General features: G+C 41.8%; 1 protein-coding gene across 10 annotated transcripts in view; it reads right to left on the minus strand.

Annotated features, from left to right (window-relative positions):
• Positions 1–7071: 7071 nt before the first annotated feature.
• pbx3b (pre-B-cell leukemia homeobox 3b) overlaps positions 7072–22823 on the minus strand; it is a 73348-nt gene continuing 57596 nt past the window's right edge. For 3 of the 10 annotated variants that reach the window (XM_035536408.1, XM_035536409.1, XM_035536407.1), the window contains 8 exons: positions 21327–21517; positions 19755–19890; positions 18845–18874; positions 14258–14423; positions 13466–13543; positions 12965–13077; positions 11318–11407; positions 7072–8753 (listed from right to left, as the gene is read on the minus strand). In XM_035536408.1, coding sequence (XP_035392301.1) covers positions 8661–8753; positions 11318–11407; positions 12965–13077; positions 13466–13543; positions 14258–14423; positions 18845–18874; positions 19755–19890; positions 21327–21517 — 897 coding nt within the window. In that variant the 3' untranslated portion in view covers positions 7072–8660. The remainder of the gene's footprint in view (positions 8754–11317; positions 11408–12964; positions 13078–13465; positions 13544–14257; positions 14424–18844; positions 18875–19754; positions 19891–21326; positions 21518–22823) is intronic. The other 7 variants (XM_035536411.1, XM_035536410.1, XM_035536414.1 and 4 more) reach the window with 5 other exon arrangements.

Below are 22823 nucleotides of genomic sequence, written 5' to 3' on the forward strand. Positions count from 1 at the left end.
CATGATCATAGACACACAGCACACATGCTCATCCATTTTTGTACTGTCTGAATATTCAAAAATGCTCATATTCTTCTTTGCATGGTGCTAGAATTTCCAATGAGGAGATGAGGAGATGTTACCTTCCCTGTAGCTGCGGGGGCATGTACTGTGGTGAAGTCGCTCCAGGCCCCAGTGTGTGGTGGCATTCTCTCACCGGTGTTTATTCTGGCTTGAATCATAGCCTGCCCTAGGCTGTCTTGATAAATGGCTACTACAGGGCGACTGGCGGAGTGAGCTCTTTGACTCTGTAGGTCATGCTGCCTTGCTGTGGGGACATGGACTAATGCAATGTGAAGTGTTAAGTTATTATAGCGAAAACTGGACCAGGGAGTTGTAAGCGAGGAAGTCAGGTAAGAGAATGCAGGTGAGAACAAGGGGAGGTGAAGCAGAGAAGGTCACCAGAGAGAGAGAAACACAAGAGATAGCCACAAAATGAATGGTTAAGGAGGACAAATATCACCGCAGTAGTACAAGGGAAAGGTGAAATTGCTAGCTGATGACTGGGCTGAACTGAAGAGGGCCAAAGAGAGAGAGTAGAACACATGGCAGGGAGAGACAGAAGAACAAAACCCAAATGAACCAAAATAAAGGGGTGTTGAAAACAATTGATCCAAAAATGAAGTGGAGGAGAAAGACTGATGTGGGAAAAAAACTGCTTAAGATTAAATCACCACAGAAAGTGTCTAGCAGCAGAACTCCTCCAGCTTCAACTCGTTAGCGTGCATTGTTTGGTAGGGGAGCATTGTTTGTTTGTCTGAGTGTGGTTGAATAATGCAGTAGTATCTTGGCTCTCTGAATCTCCTGAGCAAAATCCTCTGCACCTGTCAGAGAACCGCCATGCCTGTTGAGAGAGACACAAAGACAAAAACACGCCATTATTACAAAGCCAAATAAACTCCAAGTAATCGCTTGCAGATGGTGGAAACAAGTCGCAGCTGTTAATATTGTGTGAAACACAAAATATTAAATATAAATGCAGCACTAAGGGATTTTTGTAACACAAATACACACCCACTGAGTGCCACCGTCTCCTCATTAGAAAGACAAGAACTCACCTCATTGTAGGAGACACGGTGCAGTTCCCCAACAGGCAGCCCAAGCAGACGAAAGACAGTACACCGCACATGGCAGACAAAGAATGAAATTGGGAGACTGATAGTTGGAGAACCAGACGGAGGTAGGCAGAGATGGTGGGGGAAGGAGAAGGAGAAATGCGGAAAGCGAGAGAGAGGAGAAGGTCTGATTTCCCCGATGCGCTCCATTCTCCACTATTTTGCACTGTTGGATGTCAGTGCATTATAGCAGTACAAAGGCCTCCCACACTGGCTGACATGCCAGCGCTGAGAGGTAAAGAGAACACCTGTCGACTGTCACCAGGCTTCAGAGCTCTGCCATTAGCCAACACACGCAGATAAGGCCCCGTCACTGCCTCTGAGAGGCACTCCATCACCACGTTCTGAGCCTGAAGGTGAGAGCTATCGATGAATTGTTGTTAAAACATTTTATTAGGAGTGAAACAGAGGTGTGTGTATTTTCGTGAGGAGAGAACAGTTCTGGCATGTGATAATTAACCAGGCTATTTTCAAATACATGAACAAATAACATCTGGGAAGAGAACATCATATAAAGCATGCATACTTATAAAAAAAAAAACGTAAATGTATGAAACAGTACTATTGCTGCATTTTTGTGCCACAGACTGTTTTGAATAAAAATTTTAATTTACCATGGTGCAATATCAATAGGATGTAGTAGACTTTCAAGGAGATCAAGCTACATAAAACTGACTCAAGGAACATAACCTATCTCACATATTCACCAGCATGGACATTTTTGCCACATTAATCACTCAGTGACATACTACAATAGTGAACATAGTGTGAATTGAGCTACAATGCTAAACTTCAGAGCTTAGTCCAACTCTGACCTCCGAGTATACTTAATTTGACAAAGTATATGCAATAAATCATATACTCATTCTAGAATAACCACTCCATTTATATTCAGATATTAAAGGGCCAGACATTCTCCTTTAAAATGTAATGTAGGGCTCACTGTGGTGGAGGAATAAGAGAAAGATGTGTAATAACTTCCACATAGCTGTACTTGCCTAGAGAGTCATACATCATGCTTTAACAAGTACCAATCAACACATTTCCTCATCTTATTCTGCCACTTCATTCTTCTGACTGGAGAAGGATGATCTCCACATGGAAATGTGGGAGTTACTGTCTTCATACACATGCACACAGTCAATATTGATGGTATTGTAAAGATCAATCCATGAAACCAATGTAAGCGTTACTTATTTATTTGGTTGGTTTGTCCATTTGTTTTTTCTTAATTCTTCAGCACTTGAGCACATATTAAGAATTAAGACAGCTGGACAGCTGTAATTTAATTAATTGTTTAATTCTATTGACAAAAACAAAAAAATGTATCTGTCAAATGATATCAAACTGCAAACTGAACAAAACTATATTATATACTGACTATATCACATACTGATAACGACTAAAGGTCTACTTCCAATTTCTGTGTGTGGAATCATATGAGAGACAAGATGCACAACACACACACACACACACACACACACACACACACACATGCAGTACATACATTCTGAAAGAGCATCAGATGAGCAGTAATAATTCTATGAGAGAAGTAAATGAAATATTAAAAGCCTGTAATGAGAAATAGGAGGTTTGCTTTTTCTCTTTGCACTTTCAAATGCGTTTATTAATTTATAGTTTTAAATCATAACCATTTCATTTGGGGCTGAGAAATAGTGAGCAATGAGAATGGCTTAAATGTTTAATGCATAAACAATGTCCTTCCATTGAAATATAACATGGGTCTTTGAACAATGCAGTAGTAGTAATTTATCAAAAAGAGAAGAAAATTACATTTCATATTTAACTGAATATGAACTTTGCCTTAATAAATGATATCTTCCTTTCATTTTATTGGTGTCAGCTCAGATCTAGCAGATTGCTAATAAAATTCAGGATTTCCATATTTAATGATGCATGCTTTTCATGGTAAATTTTTCAGACACATATGGTCTTTAATGAACCTAGAGAAGGTCTTTAATAGACCTCCTCTTTAACAAATGTAATTCCCAATGTTCAAAAGGTCCTTTGGTCATTTCTGTTGATTTAAACATATTTAGCCAATTGTGGAATAACAACGAGTGATAATGTAATGGATATTGTTTTTCTATGCTCATTGCCTTACAGCTACTCAATGAATCCATATTAAAACAGCTAAAACTTGCAAATGAATGAGACAGTTGGGACTGTACATTATATTGTCCAGTGAGAGCTGCACTCTTTATTATTGTTATGAGTTTCCTTAAGAATGGTACAGGTGCTAAACAAAGAATAAAACAAAGAAAACATTGAAGAAAAGGCCTAATATACCTCTAGGACAATCTCAGAACTTGTGAGAAGAGAGTATATGTGGAATAGGTCCCCACTTCTTCTTCTCAGTCAGGTTCAAAGGCATAGCTTGTTTGGAAGAAGTCTACGGTGAAAATTGGAATAAATGGATGTCAATTTCCATTTTAAATTGGTAGCCAATGACCCATGGAGGCAGCCCTTTCCACCACAGACAGACAGAATAACTTGAATTAGAAGTGCCTGACATTTCAGTTAATTGCTGTGAGCGTGGCCAGCTTTCGTAGTCACCTCCAAACCAGGTTCAATTAAGTCCTCACCTTCACAGCCAAGGTTTGAGAGATGAACAGAGGGGGACTGCTGTCAGGCAAACCCATGGATCAGTTCTCCAATAATGTTAGAAAATCAAAACCTCTGGATCAGTTCTCCAGTAATGTTAAAAAGTCAAAGCAAGGGTCTACACTTTAGGTGTTTGAGGGCAAAATAGCCTATGTTTATTTAGTTATTTGTTTTTGCACAATTTGTTGTTTTCATTCACTAAGCTGATTGGCTATATTAAACCTTTGGTTTTGGTTTAAATAGCATGAGCTATAGATGCTACTCTGTCACAACTGATGATTATCTCATTAATGATTACAGAACTGTTTGGTACCATAGAGCCACACTGTTATTCCCTAAATGAAGCTCCATCAGAAGAGATACACTTTAGATACACTTTTTTTGCAGTCAGCTACAACATGGGGCTCACCATAACATTAGGAGTTTCTTATTTTATTTTTTCTTTGCGAGCACAAATAATCAAAAAATGGCTCTGTTGTCAGACTCTTCTGTCTGTCATTTGTACTATTAAAATATGTTTCCTATTAGAACTTATAAGCCTATTGAAGATGCTTATGGCAGGTAAATAACTCCTGAGAGGGGGAAACGGTGAAATTGGCTTTCATTACTTGAGGTCTATATATTATTTCTGCCACCCCAATTAATGTATTGACCATTGGGAGTGCCTAAGTGAGGCGGCACAGAATAGTTTTATCTGCAACAGGACCAAAGGTCAAAGAGCACATTCCCTCCTACTGCCACCTTCCATCACATTCTAGAATCAAACCTAAAAGCAATGTGTTAAAATACATGGACCTGATTTCCTTGATATTTTTAGATTTTAATTAAACTGAGGTATAGATGCTTTTACCCTCCACCTAATTTTTGTGCAGAAGAAACGTCTATGAATGTAATGGTGGAGTGGTTTGGCAGGTAGGAGGTCCCAGGTCAGCCTGTTCTTTGTCTGAATGGGGTCAGTGGCGTGCAGGTGTGGTGATCACTTGGGTCTGCCTGCCCTACCAGGTGTTTGGCTGGTTCTTATGTGCTCTCCCCACACTCTGAAGGCTCCTTCTTGGCTTGCACATTTCTTACACTATTTACAAGACATCAGCTAGGTCATCAGCTAGCAATGGAAGTTTTTGCTTACCAATTCATAAAACATTTGAGCTAACAGGGTCTGCAGGAATTAAGGCACCAAACTTGCTCTGAGAGGTTCATGTGGCTTCTTCTAAACTTCTGAAGTGCTTGTGAATGTTGACTAGATAAGTGAGAAGACCAACATCACTGCATGTCTAAAGGAATTGTCTATCTATCTATCAATATTTTACCACGCCTGGCTGGTAAAAGCACTGAGCCTTCCTGTTATCTAATTTCTGTGTCCTATAAAATAGGACAATAACACAATTTTTGTTGTTTGGGTCAGCTCTCCAACAGATTGGATTTGCAATAAAACAAAATGACACGATCAATTTACATATGTACAGAGTGAACCATATAGCAATCACTGCCCTTTTCTATTTCATGAGATCATGTGTACCTGGACAAATTAACATAATCCTAAATTAATCTGCTTTGCACTTGAGTGACTGCCTGAAATCTGTAAGGAGTTGACATCAACAGTCACTGGGATCTTCCAGGTCATTTTCAGATCTTGAATAGTTTCTTCAGGCTGGTCTTTAGCAAGCGCATGTACAACAGGGCTTGGGTCAGGCCATTAATGGGACCAGTTGACTAGAACATTCCACATTTTGACCCTAAAAATAATTATTAAAAATAATATAAAAATAGTTATGCTGAGGTTGTTTTTAACTGTTTACAATTATTGTCTTGCTGTAAGGTTGAGCACTGTCCAGTGAGGTTTTAGGCATTTGAATCACACGATTTGAATCCAGCAGTGAAGATGATTTAGTATACTTCCTAATTCATCCAACTGCCATTATATCAGTCACATCAATACAAAGAGAGGTAGGTCAGTTCCACCAGCACCTGTTCTTCTTCAAATGGATGAGGAATCATGAATCATGAATCAGGAATCATCAGCAGTTCTTTTTTTCTCATGTTTCTCTTTCCATCAGGTTGTTCATGTTAGGTTTCGTTTCATGTTTCCAAAATGCTTATTGCAGAACTCAAGGTTTTTTGGGTTTTTTTATACTTATTATACCTATTTTTTCCATCCTCAAATCTTATCAGGGATATGCACTTTGTGGTGAAACCTCTAAAATCATGCTGTATTATTTTATTGGTTAAGTCACTATTAAATAGGGCACTTAATGGTTCATTAGGACCCATTAAAGAGACTATATTCTCTTTTGATTTTGCATCCTTATGATGACCTAATGATGCTGATGAAGAAACAAATGAACTTGAATTGTGTTTTTACATTAGATCTTCAAAAATAGCTAAAAAAAAGAGCTATTGTATGACTGTTATACCTACACCCAAAATAGCTGATGGCTGTTTAGAAATAAAAATAAATAAATTATCCAATTGGATGTTTTCTCCTCTTTTTGGTTAAATTTAATTTTGAAAAAAACTGATGAATTACATTTCCTCACATCTACTGCCAACTCAGTACCAGGTCCTCACCAGCCAACCAGACACAGGCCCCCACAGAGGGTACCTGTGTTATCTCCCCAGAAACATTACAGATTCCTCTTTTTTGAGGAGAATAATCTTGGATTTGGACTAGAGTGCTGAGTCCACAAACAATGAAATTTACGTATTGGCACTTCTTAGAGGACTCAGGCAACATTTTGTCATATTAATGCATTTTTGTCACATCACAGTGCCAAATGGAAGCGTTTCTTACAAGCTATCGCAAGGATCTGTATCATACCAAACAGTTCAGTTCACCCCCGACAGGCCGTGCCATGCTACAAAGCCCCTCTCTTTGACAGATCGCAAGCCTGTTGGGGAAGCTGTGCTTTCTAAAGGGGGGAATGTCAGTTCCTCTCAGAAACCCTGTCACTGGCATGGGTGGTTTTTATAGACATGCACTAATGTCTGTTAGATATTGTTTTTTGATTGTCTAAGTAATGCGATGCAAGTATTTGTGCACTGGCAATGAGTTGTATTTAATTTCTTTTGTGTGCAAGATTTGATAAATGCACACTGAGCAGAAACAATGGCTCTTGAATCGTGCTTTATGGTAATTAACATAAATTTCTTGCTCTCTGTAGTTATATTCACAGCGTTATACACTATACTTGCTAGTAAGATATATTAAGTTCAAATCACATATGTGACAATACTAATAATGATAATAATAATAATTAGTCTGAAAAAAGAAAGAAAAGGTCTTGATATCAAGAAGTTCCATCATCAAAGGAAAAAGTTTATTCATGTTTGAAATTACACATAACTACCACAAGGAAGACTTTTCAGTCAGGGTGTAGTCTGGTTAGAAAGAAACACGAAACATCTTTAATACATTAGAATCACTGCCACAAATCAATTTTTATGACTTTTTTAATCAGTTTCAGAATCACATACGATACAAAAAAAGAGAAAGAAAGTTGTAACCCTGTCACACAGGGCCTGAAATGTACAGTTCTGAATACTGAAACCTATGCATTACAGATCATGTCCTTTTTTTGTCCATTTTTAAGTGAATTAGTAACAAGATGAGCAACATTCAAAATGTTCTTCATTATTTACAACAGTTGAACTGTTTGGTGTTAATATTTAGTACCACCCCCCACCCCAACTGCCCTTCCCACCACAATCTCCTGCTCGCTCTCTGGATTATTCATATTATTCCTATTATGGTCATTATTATGATATCTAATATTTTTTTCTTTTTAGAAGTTGCAAGAAAGCAACACATTTTTCTTAGAAGATTAAAATATACATTAGATTACATGGAGAGAAGAAAAAAAAATGTATTACAAGATGCAACCAAATGAAACTATGTAAAAAAGGAAAAGCTGAAGGGATGGTGGTGACATTGTTGAGAGGTAGTCAGTGAGCACTCTATGCTAGAGAAATGTCTGGAAATCTATTGGTTTTTCTATGAGTCTGAATGAGGTAATAAAGCTGTGTATTGATTTGTGAGATGTATAAATATTCTTAAGCTATATTATATACAAGACAATTTTTTTTTCTTTTTTTCTGTCTGTGAATGGAGTCCCTACATGCCAAAATAGAGTAAGTCCTAAACATACCGGTGTAACTGTAAGACTGTAAGACTTTTGTGTTTTATATATATAGTAAAAAAAAATGTCTCATAATGTGAGACTTTGCTTTACGTTGCATGTCATGATGCAATGATGCAATGTTTTATGTCAAAAATATTTTTTTTATTATTATTAGTTAACTATTAGTTAACCCCCAAAATGGAGCAGATCGTCTCATTTATGTCATCCAATTTAGTACCACAAGGACTTAATTTATGAAAGGTTAAAAAAGGTTAAATAAAGAGATTTCTGAAGTTCCCAAAGCTGCCTTCTGTAGCATATAAGGCCTGTAAAATGAATGGGTTAAAATATTTACTGGTATCCTTGTATATGGTAGACCAGTGATAAGTAATGGAAATGGATAATAAAGAATGTCTATTCTAAATGTATATTCACTGAAAAGACTCACATAGATCAGAGACCATGTAATCCACACAAACTCTGAGAATGTATACATTATATACCAGAAGAAGAAAAAAGATTGATGAGTATGTGCAAAGCAGGAATGATTAGTAAAGTCACCAGTTGTGTGGACTGCAGAGAGCAAATGATTCAGTTCCTAAGGGTCATCGAAACTTCCGGATGTTCTGGAGAACGTCGGTGATGAACACAGACATGATCGTTTGAAGGTTCAGGGAGGACGAATTGGTAGTGAGTTTCTGATTGGTCAGTCCATGGGTGTATGTGGTCTATTCGCAGTCTGGGACAGGCTGTGTCAGTGAAGAGATCAGTTCGAGGTATCAGAGTGCACACTACCAGGGCCTTCTGTAGGGGAAATGACAGAGGATGGGGTCGTAGCGTCTTGCCATCCCCCGTTAGCCTACAGCGGAAAAACACAAACAGAAGCAATCCACTGAAAATAGAGGACGAAGACTGAAGTGACAAAAGATTTGTGCATGCAAAGATGAAGATGACAAAAGTAATTAGAATATTATTTAACTTAGCTGAGAATGGGTCAACCCCCCCAAAAATAAGCTTGATGCAAAAGTTAATTATACAGCAAAATACATTCTAGAGCAAAGATAACATTTTTGCCATGTGTGTTTATGAGAGGGGTTATTGTGTGTGTACACACTCTTCAGCAAGAAATCTGTCTCAGCTCACGCCATGCTAGAGATGCTCGTATGCATACAGATGCATTACAAGCTGAAAGGCATTGTGTTGCCAACGGCTCTCTGCCCTCTCTCTGCCGCACCCTCTTCCTGTCTCTCTGTCTCTGCTACACTCCCCTCTCCCGGAAAACAAATTCGCCTTAACGTCGCGGCCAATGGGAGAGATCTCTGAAATCAATGTCTAATCGGATTTCGGTGGCGGGTCGACAGCTTGTCGCTCCGTATTTTGGTGTCAGCCGAGGGGAGGAAGAGCCAGGCTGGGTGGTGATGGGGGTGGCGACACTGAGTGGAGGTGACAGTGGAGGCCTGTTCTCCACCCAGCTCTCTCAAGTGCCTCTAGCCTTTGCTGGAGAACCTCTGCCTGCCTGGCCGTCCCCTGCCATCGCCCCTTCCTCTCCTCATCACATCCATCTCGCAGTTGGCATTAGAAAAGGCTATCCTATGCTAAATTACTTTTGATGTGCATTGTTCTCAAAGCAATCCATCTGTACCATTGTAAAAATGCAGGGAGGAATCTGCTTATTGTTCAAGTATATGTAAATATGTATATATACAAACATACACAATATCTAAGTTGATCAATGTAAACAAGTGTATATAAAGCGTGTGTGTGTGTGTGTGTGTGTGTGTGTCTGTGCTGTACTTGATGGCAGAATTAGTGTGTGAGTCGGCATGATGGGAGAATTAGGATTTGGCTGATTTCGAGTTCCTGGAATAGGTCAATAAATAGATTGATCTGGCCTGTACGAGCCACGGTGTCTGGGCTGGGGCTGAAATAGGAGCGTTATGAGGAAGTCTGCATAGCCCAGTGACATGCATCATCTGCATTCAGCCACAATGCTCTCTCTCTCACTTTCTCTCTGGCTCTCTTTCACTCTCTCTTTCCTGCTGTCTCTCTTTCACTCCCTGTCTCTCTCTGTATCTCTTTCACTCCCTCTCACTCTCTCTCTCCCTCCCTCTCTCTGTCTTATTTTTTTCCTCTTTTTCACTCTCTCCATCTTTCTGTTTTTGAGAGGAGAGTGGTGAATGCATACTCTCTCCATTTGTCTCTCTCTCTCTCTCTCTCTCTCTCTGATGGTAGTGATGATAGAGTGAGCTCTGATCCAAGCAGTGGACCAGAGTGCAAAAGCTAGAGAGCTAGAGAGAGAGAATGCATTTATGCGTGTGTGTGTGTGTGTGTGTGTGTGTGTGTGTGTGTGTGTGTGTGAAAACGCGGCTGCTGCAGCACGCAAGAGTCTGTCACTTCGTCTACACTGCTGCAGGCCACTATGGCCCCTACAAAACCCACACTGACACGCTGCCATGTGAACACTAGCCATGGACGCACCGCCACAGTTGTGCCCCAATGCTGTGCCCCAATGCTGTGAAAAGCCACACATACATTCCCACTTTTGACACTAATTATAATGTGTATTCTTTACATAAAATTCACGCAAATGTAGTATAATGCTCACCAAAAAGCACATATATGATTTGACAGCTCTGTATATTAATTACTTTACAGCTAATTATTCATCCTAATATAGTCTTCCAATAGAGGTTGTTGTTGTATCTTTAATTCACATTTTGAATGCTAATATAGGCTAACTGACACTTTTAAAGTATTTTATCAACAAATCATAAAATTAGGCTTATACCTTACACCTTCAGGAACAGTTGAATATATATATATATATATATATATATATATATATATATATATATATATATATATATATATATATATATAAAAGCCTAATTTTATGATTTGTTGATAAAATACTTTAAATATATATATATATATCTGTCTCTCTCTATCATATAACTCAGTCTTTATCATTGTGGTTTCATATTACACAGTGTATGAAGGAAAAAGCAGCACATCATACCTCATCAAGGAAGATAAAATTCATGTCTGCAGATGGCTGCAGGCAATCACACTTTCATATTACATCACCTTGATAAGAATATTGCAAATTCTTTGAAGCATTTCGAAACAGCCAAACAGTGGCAGAGATAGGGCACTAATAGCCTTTTCATCTCATATGAAATGTTTACACGAGCAACAAACATGTTTAACATCTGTCAGGATCCCTCTCTACCTTCACACCTCCTCCAAACTTGTAACACTTGGTCTATGACTGCAATATACAAAGAGCTCATATCAGGATTGGTTGAGCAGAGTGGTGCAGAGTAACCTTAACAGCACCCAGACTCATGAACGAAGCCTTAGCATGTGCAATGTCCAGGTGAATTATGTGATCTCTGGAGATAAATGGAAGCATTCACTTACATTCATGCCATGTGGACTGTACATGGAGCTCCCCCCCAGAGCATCATTGTATCCTGCCGTCTGACTGATAACATGGCGCAGGGTATCCACCTGCAAAGAAAATGACAGGAAGTCAAGCCTGTCAACTTCCTGTGTCCCACTGACACACAAACATCAGCCAAAAAAATGCTTCGTGCGAAAACACATCAAAGAGGGATGATATCAAAACAGAAGAGGCATGAATGGACTGATTCAGCAATCGATTGTAAGCAATCGATAAGATATATCCCCATGGAAAACTGAAAATAAATTGAAAAACATTCTATTTTCCCAATGCTTCTCAGACAATGCATTCATGAATAACAAGTAACATCTACAGACAAATATGACAGACATAAGGGCAGAGTCTAGTCTATGGGATCTGCCTTTGCTAAGTCCTCTCTTCAAGCTGCTGGGCTAAAATATCCAAGTTCAGAACTTTGAGTAGTTTCAGTCGTCCTGTAAAGTGAACTTTTCAGTTCTGATAAAGGAAAGGTAGAGCTTTCTACAATTTTATGTCCTACCTCTCTAGCAACTGATCGACCAAGCAACTGAACAGGAGGACAATGACCTCACAAAGTGGGCGGACACAAAGTGTTTGTTTACAACTATGACACTGGGCCATTGGTGCTCTGTTCTCTTTGGCCAAACTGAGAACATCGAGTTGAATGCTGAATGAAGGAAATGAAGATCACGACATGTACAGTTTAAAGTAGCTTATTTGTCAACAATATATATGGGACAAGATTTATCATACTCTACAACAGGGGTGCCCAAATTTGGTCCCGGTGATCTACCGCCCTGCAGAATTTAGTTGTCATCCTAATCTAACACACCTGATCCACCTAATGAAGTACTTCAATAGTATCTTAATATTAGTGCTAGGTATCTTAGATTGGTGTAGCTAAACTCTGTGGGGCTGTAGATCTCCAGGACTGGACCAGGACACCTCCGCTCCACAAAAAAAAAGACAATATTCATGTTAACTACTGATATATGTGTTCCTAAGACAGAGACAGCACACGATAGAGCATGTTTTAAGAATTACTTTGATATGGCAGTATTACTGAAATGATGCAAATTCATTGTAATCTCCCATTTGAGATTTTTCATTTTCTGATGAAAATGATTCGAATCAACTTAAAGATGGATAATCAATGTGAAGAGACACAACGCCAATGAAACAGAGATAGCAAAGGATACAGAAAGTACAGTTTGAAGGAAAGTACAGTTACATAGACCCAATACAAACCCAAGAGCTCAAGTCAGAGCCAAATGCATTCGCAACATCAGCTGTGAAATGGGGTCCGTTCCAGAGGTGAGATCAGTTTACTAAAATACTAGAAATAATGAGGCCCTTTTGCTATTGGCCACCGTGGGCTATGATAACGGTAATTCATTGGAAGGCAATTTAGGATTATTCAAACAATCCATCCATAGCCAGACATCAATCATCAACAATAATTTTTCCATTGTAGAAATGAGGAGGACTTGGGGAAGGCCGCACACAGTTCAGCAGGATTCTGGGAAAAGCGGTGCTTTTTTTTGAGCCTGCGCTGTGGATGGCTGGAGAGCTAGCAGGGGTTCGTGGTCTGGCACACTGCCCCTGTCCCTGTGCGTAGAGCCTACCTGTGACTGCACATTGGCTCCGACTTGTGGCCCTTGGTAAGAATCCCCATTCGGATTGGGCATGCTCATGTACATGTCCCCCGAGTTTGGGAGGTTAAAAGAACCTGACGAACCTGGAAAGGAAAGATGTAAGTGGCTGAATAACGAAAGAGAGCAAGGAAGAGAGAGAGGAATTTATACAGACACACGCGCACGCACACAGAAGGCACGCACAACATTGAATAGTACGCTACACGTACTACACGCTACACATACACACAGATGCCCAGAAAGCAAGCAAATAGAGTGCAGCAAAGGCAGAAAAGAACTGAAAAGACAGAAGTGGGAGTTACTGTAGAAAGAAAAAGCAAAAAGTCACATGACACACAGACTGGGTATGGGACTGGCAGTCTAAGCTCCACAGGGTTTCACATCTCCCTGCTACACTAATGGACTAGCTTGTAAGGGATCATGTGCCAATGACAATAAGGACAGGAAGAAGCTGATGGAAAAGGCCAGTACCAGTAAACATGTTGGTTAATAGAGTGTTTTTGTTCTCTGCAGAGTCCAGCTGAAACTCTTCATCTTTCATCTGGAATCCTGGGTGCAAGAAAAAGGGGACCCCTTTAAATGTCTTACCCACAATCCCTTAGGGCTTTAGCCATGCCCATAACACAGTCATATCTTTGCTTAATATGGTTGGGTTTTTTTTTGTTAGTGTCAATGGTATACGCTGTATCATGCTGCTAATCAAATATTCATTAATATTCTTTTTAGAGCATAACATGCTCCAAGCAAGAGATTTCCATTAATTCACAGAGGGGGAATACTGTTATGCACAGGAGGAAAGACAGGAGGGGCAGAATAGAAGAGGTCTTTTCTCTCTTCACCATAGACACATTTGTTTTGTAGTTCACATGCCAGAAAATTGCACCCAACTACATGCATACACAATCACACACACACACACACACACACACACACACACACACACACACACACACACACACACACACAATAGCATGCACAATCACACACACCCACACACGCACACACACACACTCACACCCTATAGTTTCTGCTTGTCTGCTTGACTTTCCACATCCCGTTCGGTGTGTATGGTCTAGGAGGCAGGAGAGCCGCGCTCGTCCCCCGAGCTGGGAGCACTCACTGTCATGGCACCCAGACAGCGTGGCGTGTGGGCGAGCCGCACACCTCTTCCAGGGAGGAATCTGGGACGTGGTGGAGGTGAGGGTGAGGGGGTGGGGTAGGAGTGGTGGGGTGTTGGGGGAGGTTGGGGGGGGTGATACGTACCAGAGTTGGGTGTGGTGGGCGAGTTGGTCTGGCTGTTCTGCACTGCGGCGGCCACGGCGTGCGCCGCGTTCACAGCCGTCTTGGCAGCATACAGGTTCGCCTCCTCCTGGAACTTTCCGATGTTCTTCTTGTAGCGGATCCTTTTGTTTCCAAACCAGTTGGATACCTAGGGGAGAGATTGGAGGGCGAGTGGGGCATGTCAGACGTCAAGGTGGACCAGGTGCGGAGCACTAAGCGCTGTGATGGCTTCAAGATGTCACGTTCAGGTCTATCAAGCCGCTGGTCCCCAGCCTCCCGCTCCAGTATCCACTGGGCATGCAGGCTAATTAAGCGATTATCAGACAGGCTTGTGAGCTATTGCGGATTAGAGCATAACATGCTCTCTGTTTGTCTCCAGACAAAAACCGACACACCGGGGGCCAGCCGTCTGGTGGCAATACGACACTCAAAGCTGCCCTGGTAGAGAACGCAGCATCAGAGCCAGGAGCAGCGACGGCCACTTGGGGCAGCGTACGGAGGAACTCTGCTCCTGAGTGTTTGCTCGGCACTAGGCAAAATGTATCTATGCCTGGAGAGATTAGTTAAGCAGTAATCTGCCTTGAACAGTTCCTCACTTTTACAGCTCTTAACAAATGCTGTTTAAGAAAGTTTAAGACAGTGCTGGAGGATAACAAAATTACTGTAGTTAAATCTGAATGTAAAGAATGTACAGCATTCAACATGCATTGGGTGCAGATCTGCTCATTACATTAATGTTATTCATGAATTAATAATAAATTAAGTTTACCACAAATTCTTACATACAGAAAGTGCTGGAGAAATTTTCTCTCCACAACTGTTACTCTAGAGGACTTATGGGTAACTCCACTGACTCTCCCTCATGCATTAATGATTGCAGTACAGAAACATTGCATACTGGAAACAATAAGATCTAGGTCACATGGGGGGGCTCAGAAGTGTGAGTGCTTGCGTTGCAATAATTGCAAAATAATAAAGAGATTAGGGGGTGTTTCTTAATAGCCCTATAAATTACGGTGGCCTGTCGCCGTGGCGATCTCTCCTGCCGTATCCCAGTTCTAGCTGGTTCAGGCAGAAAGCCCAGGCCCTTTAATGAAGCTTTATTTAATTTCCACCTCCATGCTTCCATTTTAATATCTGCAGCATGAGCGGCTCTGCTATGGCAGAGCTGGCGAATTTACATGACATCAGATCAGTCCTAGCCCACCATGTCACTGTGCTTCTAAATCTTTAATATCTAGGCAATTAAAATTAATGACCGCTCGGCCAAAGCCACCAGCAGTGCCAGCCTTTTGCCTTGACATCAATTGTTTGATGGGTTTACCTAGAGGTTAAACTAACAAGCAAGGTTTAATTGGAAGCAATGAAAGCACTAGCCATCATCCTTTTTGGCTAACCTGCTTAGAGAGCAGCTTTTAAGGGCAGGGGGAAGGAAATGTACATTTAGCCTTTAAGCTTAAAACTAGGAGGATACTGCATAAACAGGCCTTAAGCTAAACAGAGCTGTAATTCTCATATTATGCCTAGAACATTAGTATATCTGCAATTTGTATTTGTGTGCTAATTTTTCACCTAAAGGGTTCTACACAGAATGGTTCATTCATCTTTGGAAAACTGCACCCATGGTATTATTGACAAAATGCTGAAAGGGAGAGAAACCTCACATCTAAAATGTGTCTAGAAAACTGGAAATATTCCAGTCTAACCAGTCCTCGGCACAGTTATCCGGTTGCAAAGTTTAAAACATCATGCTCTAAAATATCTGTGGCTTGGAATCTCGTGCCTCGTGCAACAAACATTAAGCAAGATAAACTTCACAGATAAACTAACAGAGCTGATACCACAGGTCTCAGACCATCAAGAAATTACCCATAAGTGAGAAAGCAGGAAACAGAACAGATGCAGAGGTATACAAAAGGTATACACACAAAAGGTATACACACAAGTGAACACAGTCTTTAAAAAGTCTTTTGATTGGATGGAGGGTTCTGAATGCAACAATTTTAAGATGTAAAACTCAGTTCTACTGAACTGCAGCTAGTCTCGGCTCTGGTGAGCCTCAGCTCTCTAATGTAACTGCACAGCACAGCACATTTATTATAGTAACAATACTTCCATATGATAGCTTTGGTTGGTCATAGTAAAGAAATCTTATAAACCTAAAAACTACGTCAGCAAATGACTAAAATTACATGTTACACTACCAGTCACCAGCAGTGAGTAGCCTTCAAATTCCACTGTGAATGAATCAGGCATGCCTTTTTTTGACCACAGCATGATGGTGTGTGTGTGTGTGTGTGTGTGTGTGTGTGTGTGTGTGTGTGTGTGTGTGTGTGTGTGTGTGTGTGTGTGTGTGTGTGTGTGAATTCAGCTTTCTCGCTAAACTGCTATGCCACACCGGCCAATTGCTCCACACACCACACACAGCTGGAGATGAGAGCCGTCCACATACTCCACACACTCAGAGCTCCTACAGGAGCATGCTGTCTGCCAACTGATCGGTACTGTGTGTGACGCTTAGCCACTGACCGATTTACTACTACAGCTCTGCCCTGTGCTGAGACGCTGGTGTGAGGAGAGCACTACACTGATGTAGTGCCTCTGTGTGTCTACAACCTGACACAGGGATTGTTTTCCCTCGCCCAGCAGAAAGAAGGGGCCGTACGCTTCTAGTAAATTATTCACCACCTCTCTATCCCCAAGCCCAGCTCAATACACTGCTAGAGCCACAGAAAAAAATAGATGATTTTCTCCGTTTCCATACTATCAGGTTTAGAATGCTTCTCTTAAGGAGAGAGGGTGCTTTAAGTTATAGAATAGTTACATCGCATAAACAAATAAATAACAAAAACCATGCACACCATCATTGGTGGTTTCAATAGGCAAAACCACATATATTATCGATAATGAAGTAAACCTCATTCATTATTAACACGTTAACCTGAAACTGGGCTAAGATAAATGTGTAATGAGCTGAAATGTTGATCAGTGTCACTCGTTGGCTCCCCAGAGTTAACGAAGTGGAAGGAGCCCAATGGGGCCACAGTTTGGGCCCAGACATTTACAGTCTGAGCTCACACACTCATCCCTGTGCAAGCTTCACAACAACCCACCTGCCACTGCCCCCTGCCCCAGACCCCTCAAATGGTACACTCATGGCACATGTGATAATGAATTACGGGGGTCCTTGCATACAGCTGGGGGGTCCACACAGCCATTCACTGCACTGGATTATGAGGCTACCTCTGTGCATGAATGTAAACTACTAGATTATGAGTCTACCTATGTGCCTGAACATAAACTACGGGATTATGAGTCTACCTCTGTGCCTGAACATAAACCACTGTCAGATTTGGGGAGCTGCCCATTACTGCGCTCTGGGTGCCTATTTTAGCCTTGGCGTGGACACAGGTGGGTCTTGTTATCTTTTTATTACTGTCTGTGAAAACAAGCAGCATGTGTACTTCAAATCCTGCTTCATAATCGCACAGTGACAAAAGATGCTCTGGATACTTAGTCTTGCTATGTTTCTGTCTTAAAGATCTCCTGTTTAAGTTATTACTATATAATGTAATCAGGTTTCTCCATTAGCTTTTCAAATACTTTTTGATACCATATACATGAGTGGGTTAGCAACCAAAAATGTCACCACAAGTACAGGCAATGCTATATGTATCAACCTTGATAGTTATATGGCCACTCTGTGCCAAGTTATTACACTGATTTGATTTTAAAGAAGTTTTGATATGAAAGCACTCTGCCTTCACTTTTCTGTATTAAATCTCTCTGAAATGCTGGACGGCTGAGGTCTGCTAAATGCTTTTAGTTCACTTTAACTGGAACCTAGTAAGGGCTCTTCAGCTGAGCTCAACTGGTTTGTGAGAACCCCCTTAATTCCTGTTGCACTTTGAATGGCTGGCTTGTTTCTATGGTAACCCAGTTAATGAAGGCCTTTAAAGGGAGAGAGTCTTTCAGTACACAAACCCATATAAGAACAGCCATTAAAACACAAAACAAAGTCTGAAAGTTCCCATACCCCAAAAAATCAAAGACGGAACATTTGTGACATAAAACAATCGAGCATGTTGTCTACATAATAACAAACTCAAATAGTCTGGCCGCCTCTTAGATATATTCTAATGGAATTTAGACACAAGTATTTCCTCTCACAAATGTGACAAATGAAAGGACATAGCACATAAAACAGGACACGTGATCGAGGTAGCCTGGAACTTGCCTCTACAGGGAAGCTAGTCTCCTAGGATGGAAATAGCAGTAAGAGGTTTATGACAAAATGATAGGCTCAGTGTTTGTTCTAATGGGCCATCCGCATATGGCGCATATCAAACTGCACTGATTGCCTTTACTGAGCCTAAAAGAGCAAACCATCAGTTTGGAGCCAGACCATCAGTGCAGGTAAGCGGCCGGCGATGTGGGGGGGGCGGTGAGTACATCTGTATGCATTCTGTGGTGTCAGTGAACACACATAAAGGGAGTTGGGGGGTGGGGGGATGAAGAGGAGAGAAAAGGAGAGACCAGAAGAAGAGTGGAGCAGAAGTCAGGACATACCTGTGCCACTGTGATGGTGCTTCCCACCCCCTGAAGGCAAAAAAGAATGGCTTTTACAGTATCTGACTCCCAACAGCCCTCCACAACCCCTCCCCACAGAAAAAAAATAGAGACATTTACATTCACAGAGAATTCCAGTGGTGTGTACTGAGACCTGTAGGCTAACATCACACATTAAAAAAAGACCACGTCCGTGGCTTCATGTACTAAGAGAATTTTTGTCTGTGGGGAAATGGGTGAGGGGGACACTATTGCCTTCAGGTGTTTGTTATCTTAAGAGTGGGAAAAATCACACGGACGGTGTGTGTAGTTTTTTTGTTTTTTTTTTAATCCACCCAACACTGTCTCTTCCCACCCCACAAGTACGGTCAGACACACGCATGCGGACACGCGCTCGCGCAGTTACGCCGAGGCACAGAGGCTAATGTGGGCTAGAGCGAACGGAGGCGCGTGGGCGGGACACGACAGGAACCGGCTGCCTGATGCTCGGCTCTTCTCTCTCAGCTCGGTGGGGCTGCTGCCACAGACGGGCGTGTGTGGGGGACAGAGAGGATGAGAGCAAACACAGGGAGATCTGAGATTGAGCGCAGGACTCTATTCTGGGGTCCAGTCTGGCACTCACACTCTCAAACACGCAATCCTAATGAAGGGAGACTGAGAATCAGTCTCTGTTCATCTCTAAGCACTCATAAACGCTGCTAGAGCTTACTATTGACAGTACAACTTTAGCTGTAGTACTTGGCAGTATAATTGTTTTTTACATTAAACCCAACAGGAGCATTGGTTTGAGTCCTGTCTTTGTTGTTCAGGCTCTTACGTTTTTTGTTTTTTTTTTCTTTTGACCTTCATCAGGTCAAAAGGGCCTGTGTGTTTGAATCAGGATGGAGCTGAACCGAATGATCGGACTCACCTGGGATACCGTGATGCTGCACTTCTTGGCCAGTTCCTCTTTGGCTTCTTCACTTGGGTAGGGATTGCTGAGGTGGGAGTAGAAGTATTCATTCAGGATTTCTGTGGCCTGTTTGCTGAAGTTTCGTCGTTTCCGTCTGGGGCGGGAGAGAGGAGAAAGGTGATTAGAGGTAAGCAGCAGAAACATGTGCATTTGTTCTTGGGAATCCTCGGAGAACAGCAGAATAAAGAAGGACTGGAGCTCCATGAAACAAAACACTGCACTTTTCAACTTGGAGGAATACTACTCATTTGAACACACACACACACACGCAGGCATAAACACAGTCAGATATATATATACACACACACACACACGTGCACACACAGACCAACACAACCATAGTCTCTGTTGCTTCCATGGACAAGCTCCAGCCCAAGCATGCAATGCGCAGTGTTTAGTCCAGACAGGCACTCGCGCGCGCTCTCTCTCTCTCTCTCTCTCTCTCTCTCTCTCTCTCTCTCTCTCTCTCTCTCTCTCTCTCTCTCTCTCCCTCTCTCTCTCTCTCTTTCTCTCTCTCTCTCTCTGTGTGTGTGTGAGGGGATCTTCTTTAACCCCAGCGGTGCATGACCCGCTGGGGCCATATTACGGGACATCAGAGGAATCAGAGCATGCCCAGTTGAGCACTGGTTCTCTAGTAGCAGGGTCTAACCTGAAGGGGCAGCACTTAGCCTCACTGAATGTGACTCTCTAGAACTGCCACCACTCGCATCCACCCCAACCTCCAGTCCTTATCCACCCCTCCATCACCCCCAACCCTTCGCCCCCTGCTGCAGGCCTACAGCTCCTGAAGCACTGCCTTCTTCCTTTGACCTTGTTTAATGCCTTCCATGCCAGCATCAACGATTTCTGCTTGTTCTTCGTCTGAGAGCTTCCTTCAACCCTGTACTGCATTTATTATTTTTTTCTCTCTCTCTCTCTCTCTCTCTCTCTCTCTCTCTCTCTCTCTCTCTCTCTCTCTCTCTCTCTCTCTCTAGACTTCTTGTGCCAACTGTTTGTGATTACTGTAATCAGGACCACCTGCCGATGACCTCCTGCCCACCAAACACAAATGACTTCATTCCCTTGCTGCTGAAATCTGAAATGCTTTCAGGTGCTTAGTGTGGCAGTGCTCAGTGGAAGGCCCGGGGGCTGCAGGCAAGCGCCGATCACTACAGCAGGCATCTGCAGCTAATGCATGAATTACGGAGTGGAACTTTTGTTACTGGCAAAGTGGCAGACTGGAACAAACAGGTGTGGGAAAAAAACAGAAGCAAAAGGAGTATCATGTTGAATGGTTAAATGAGCTCCAGAGTTCAAAGTTGATATATCTAATTCAATAACAGCCAGCAACTATGCCTAAAAGAAACACTTGGCCATAATAATAATAATAATAATAATTATAAATGTTTTCTACTAAGCATGGACTTTTCTTTTGTATTTGTTATCCTTTTGTCCCAAAACATAAAAACACACAGAAGAACTGTGACAAAGTCGAGAGCAACACACTCACACGTGCACGCCCAGACAAACTGCACATGCGTAAAAGCAGACCTGGCGTCAAGGAAGCGGGACCTCAGGATCATGACGGCCTCGCATGTGCTCTGTTTGAGCTGCATCTGGATGGAGCTGAACTTGCGGTGGATGATGCTGACCATGCGCTCGATCTCCTTGGGCGAGATGGGCCGTGTGCGTGACTGTTCCCGCAGCAGGTTCATTACGTGGGTTGTAAACTCGTTGCATGCCTGCGGATCAGGTCACATGATCACCATGGTGATAGCTGGGGTCGCGTCTGCGATGTTTTCTACATTGGCAGTTTGCTCCTCACACTTGGGGATGGAGCAGTAGGCATCTGAAAGTTTTCTTAGCTACAAAACTTTGCTTAGGGGTTTTGCTTTAATCGGTTTGATGAATCTTATAAGTACAAGGCAGAAAACTGTTTATTTCTCAAGTCAATTTCCATACTTCTCAGTGGCAGCTCCTGTAATTTGGTTCCTGCATGCAGTAATTCAATTCCTAAATCACAGAACAACCTTAGTTAATGGCCATGCTAGGAGGGCCATAACCTCTTCCAGTAAGCATACTGGCAATAATAACACTCGACACTGTTCTGCAGTTGAAACCCTATCATCTCCACAGCACTCGTCTCAACCTCTTTTAAGCTGAAATCAGTGGGTTTTGAATGGAGTTCAAAGCAGCCGCTCTTAAAAGGAGAGCACCACAAAGCTCCAGCCGTCTGTAGCGGGGCTGAGCACTTGAACAGCCTAACAGGTGAAGTCATCTATGAATGCAAATGCCGATTTGCAATTTGGCACATACCCAGCACCCAGAGAATTTAAACGGCTTTTCGTTAAACCAGTAGTTCATCCATGATTAATTAGAATAACTCATTTAGGTAGTGCACACTTTAGCTCATTACTCTGAGTAAAATTCGTTAAGTATTTACATTTAGATAATTAAAATGGGAAACACCCTTAAGAAAGATGCAGTCACACTGGGCAAAGGGGTTTAGGCCGCGAGTGCTCTCGCTGTTCAGATTGTTGGGATTGAATTAGATGCCTTTACCCTGCTGCCTGGCAAAGTCTTTTCTTTCAGTAGCTTTTATGTTAGCTGGTAGAGACTGGGCCTCCTGTCCTGAGCGGAAAAAATACGTAGCACACAGACATTTGTCTACATTTCAAATACAATCTTTCTCCCTTAAGGTGTCTCATGCAGTTAATGAATTCTGAGTATTATTTTGGGAGAGGCCTGAAAAACAAATTTGTTTTTATAATAATTAAATATTTTCCTATGTAAATTTCCTCGAGAGAATGTCTATGTCTATTCTAGGCTCTGCGTCAGATATTGAAGAGCATTCAATCAACAGTCATCAAGTATTCATTAAGTTTCTAAATAAATAAAGCAGGGAATAAAAAACATGAATGTCAGCTCTATTAAAGGAATCGATAGTGGTGGCTTGAGCAGAGTAGCCAGCCTTCCACTGCAAGCGCTCTCTGAGACGCTCTCCATGCAGTAAGTAAAAGCGTCCGCTCAATATTAATAAAGGAGTGT

This window comes from Electrophorus electricus, chromosome 18 (genome assembly GCF_013358815.1).
Source record: "Electrophorus electricus isolate fEleEle1 chromosome 18, fEleEle1.pri, whole genome shotgun sequence".
NCBI classification, from domain to species: Eukaryota; Metazoa; Chordata; class Actinopteri; order Gymnotiformes; family Gymnotidae; genus Electrophorus; species Electrophorus electricus.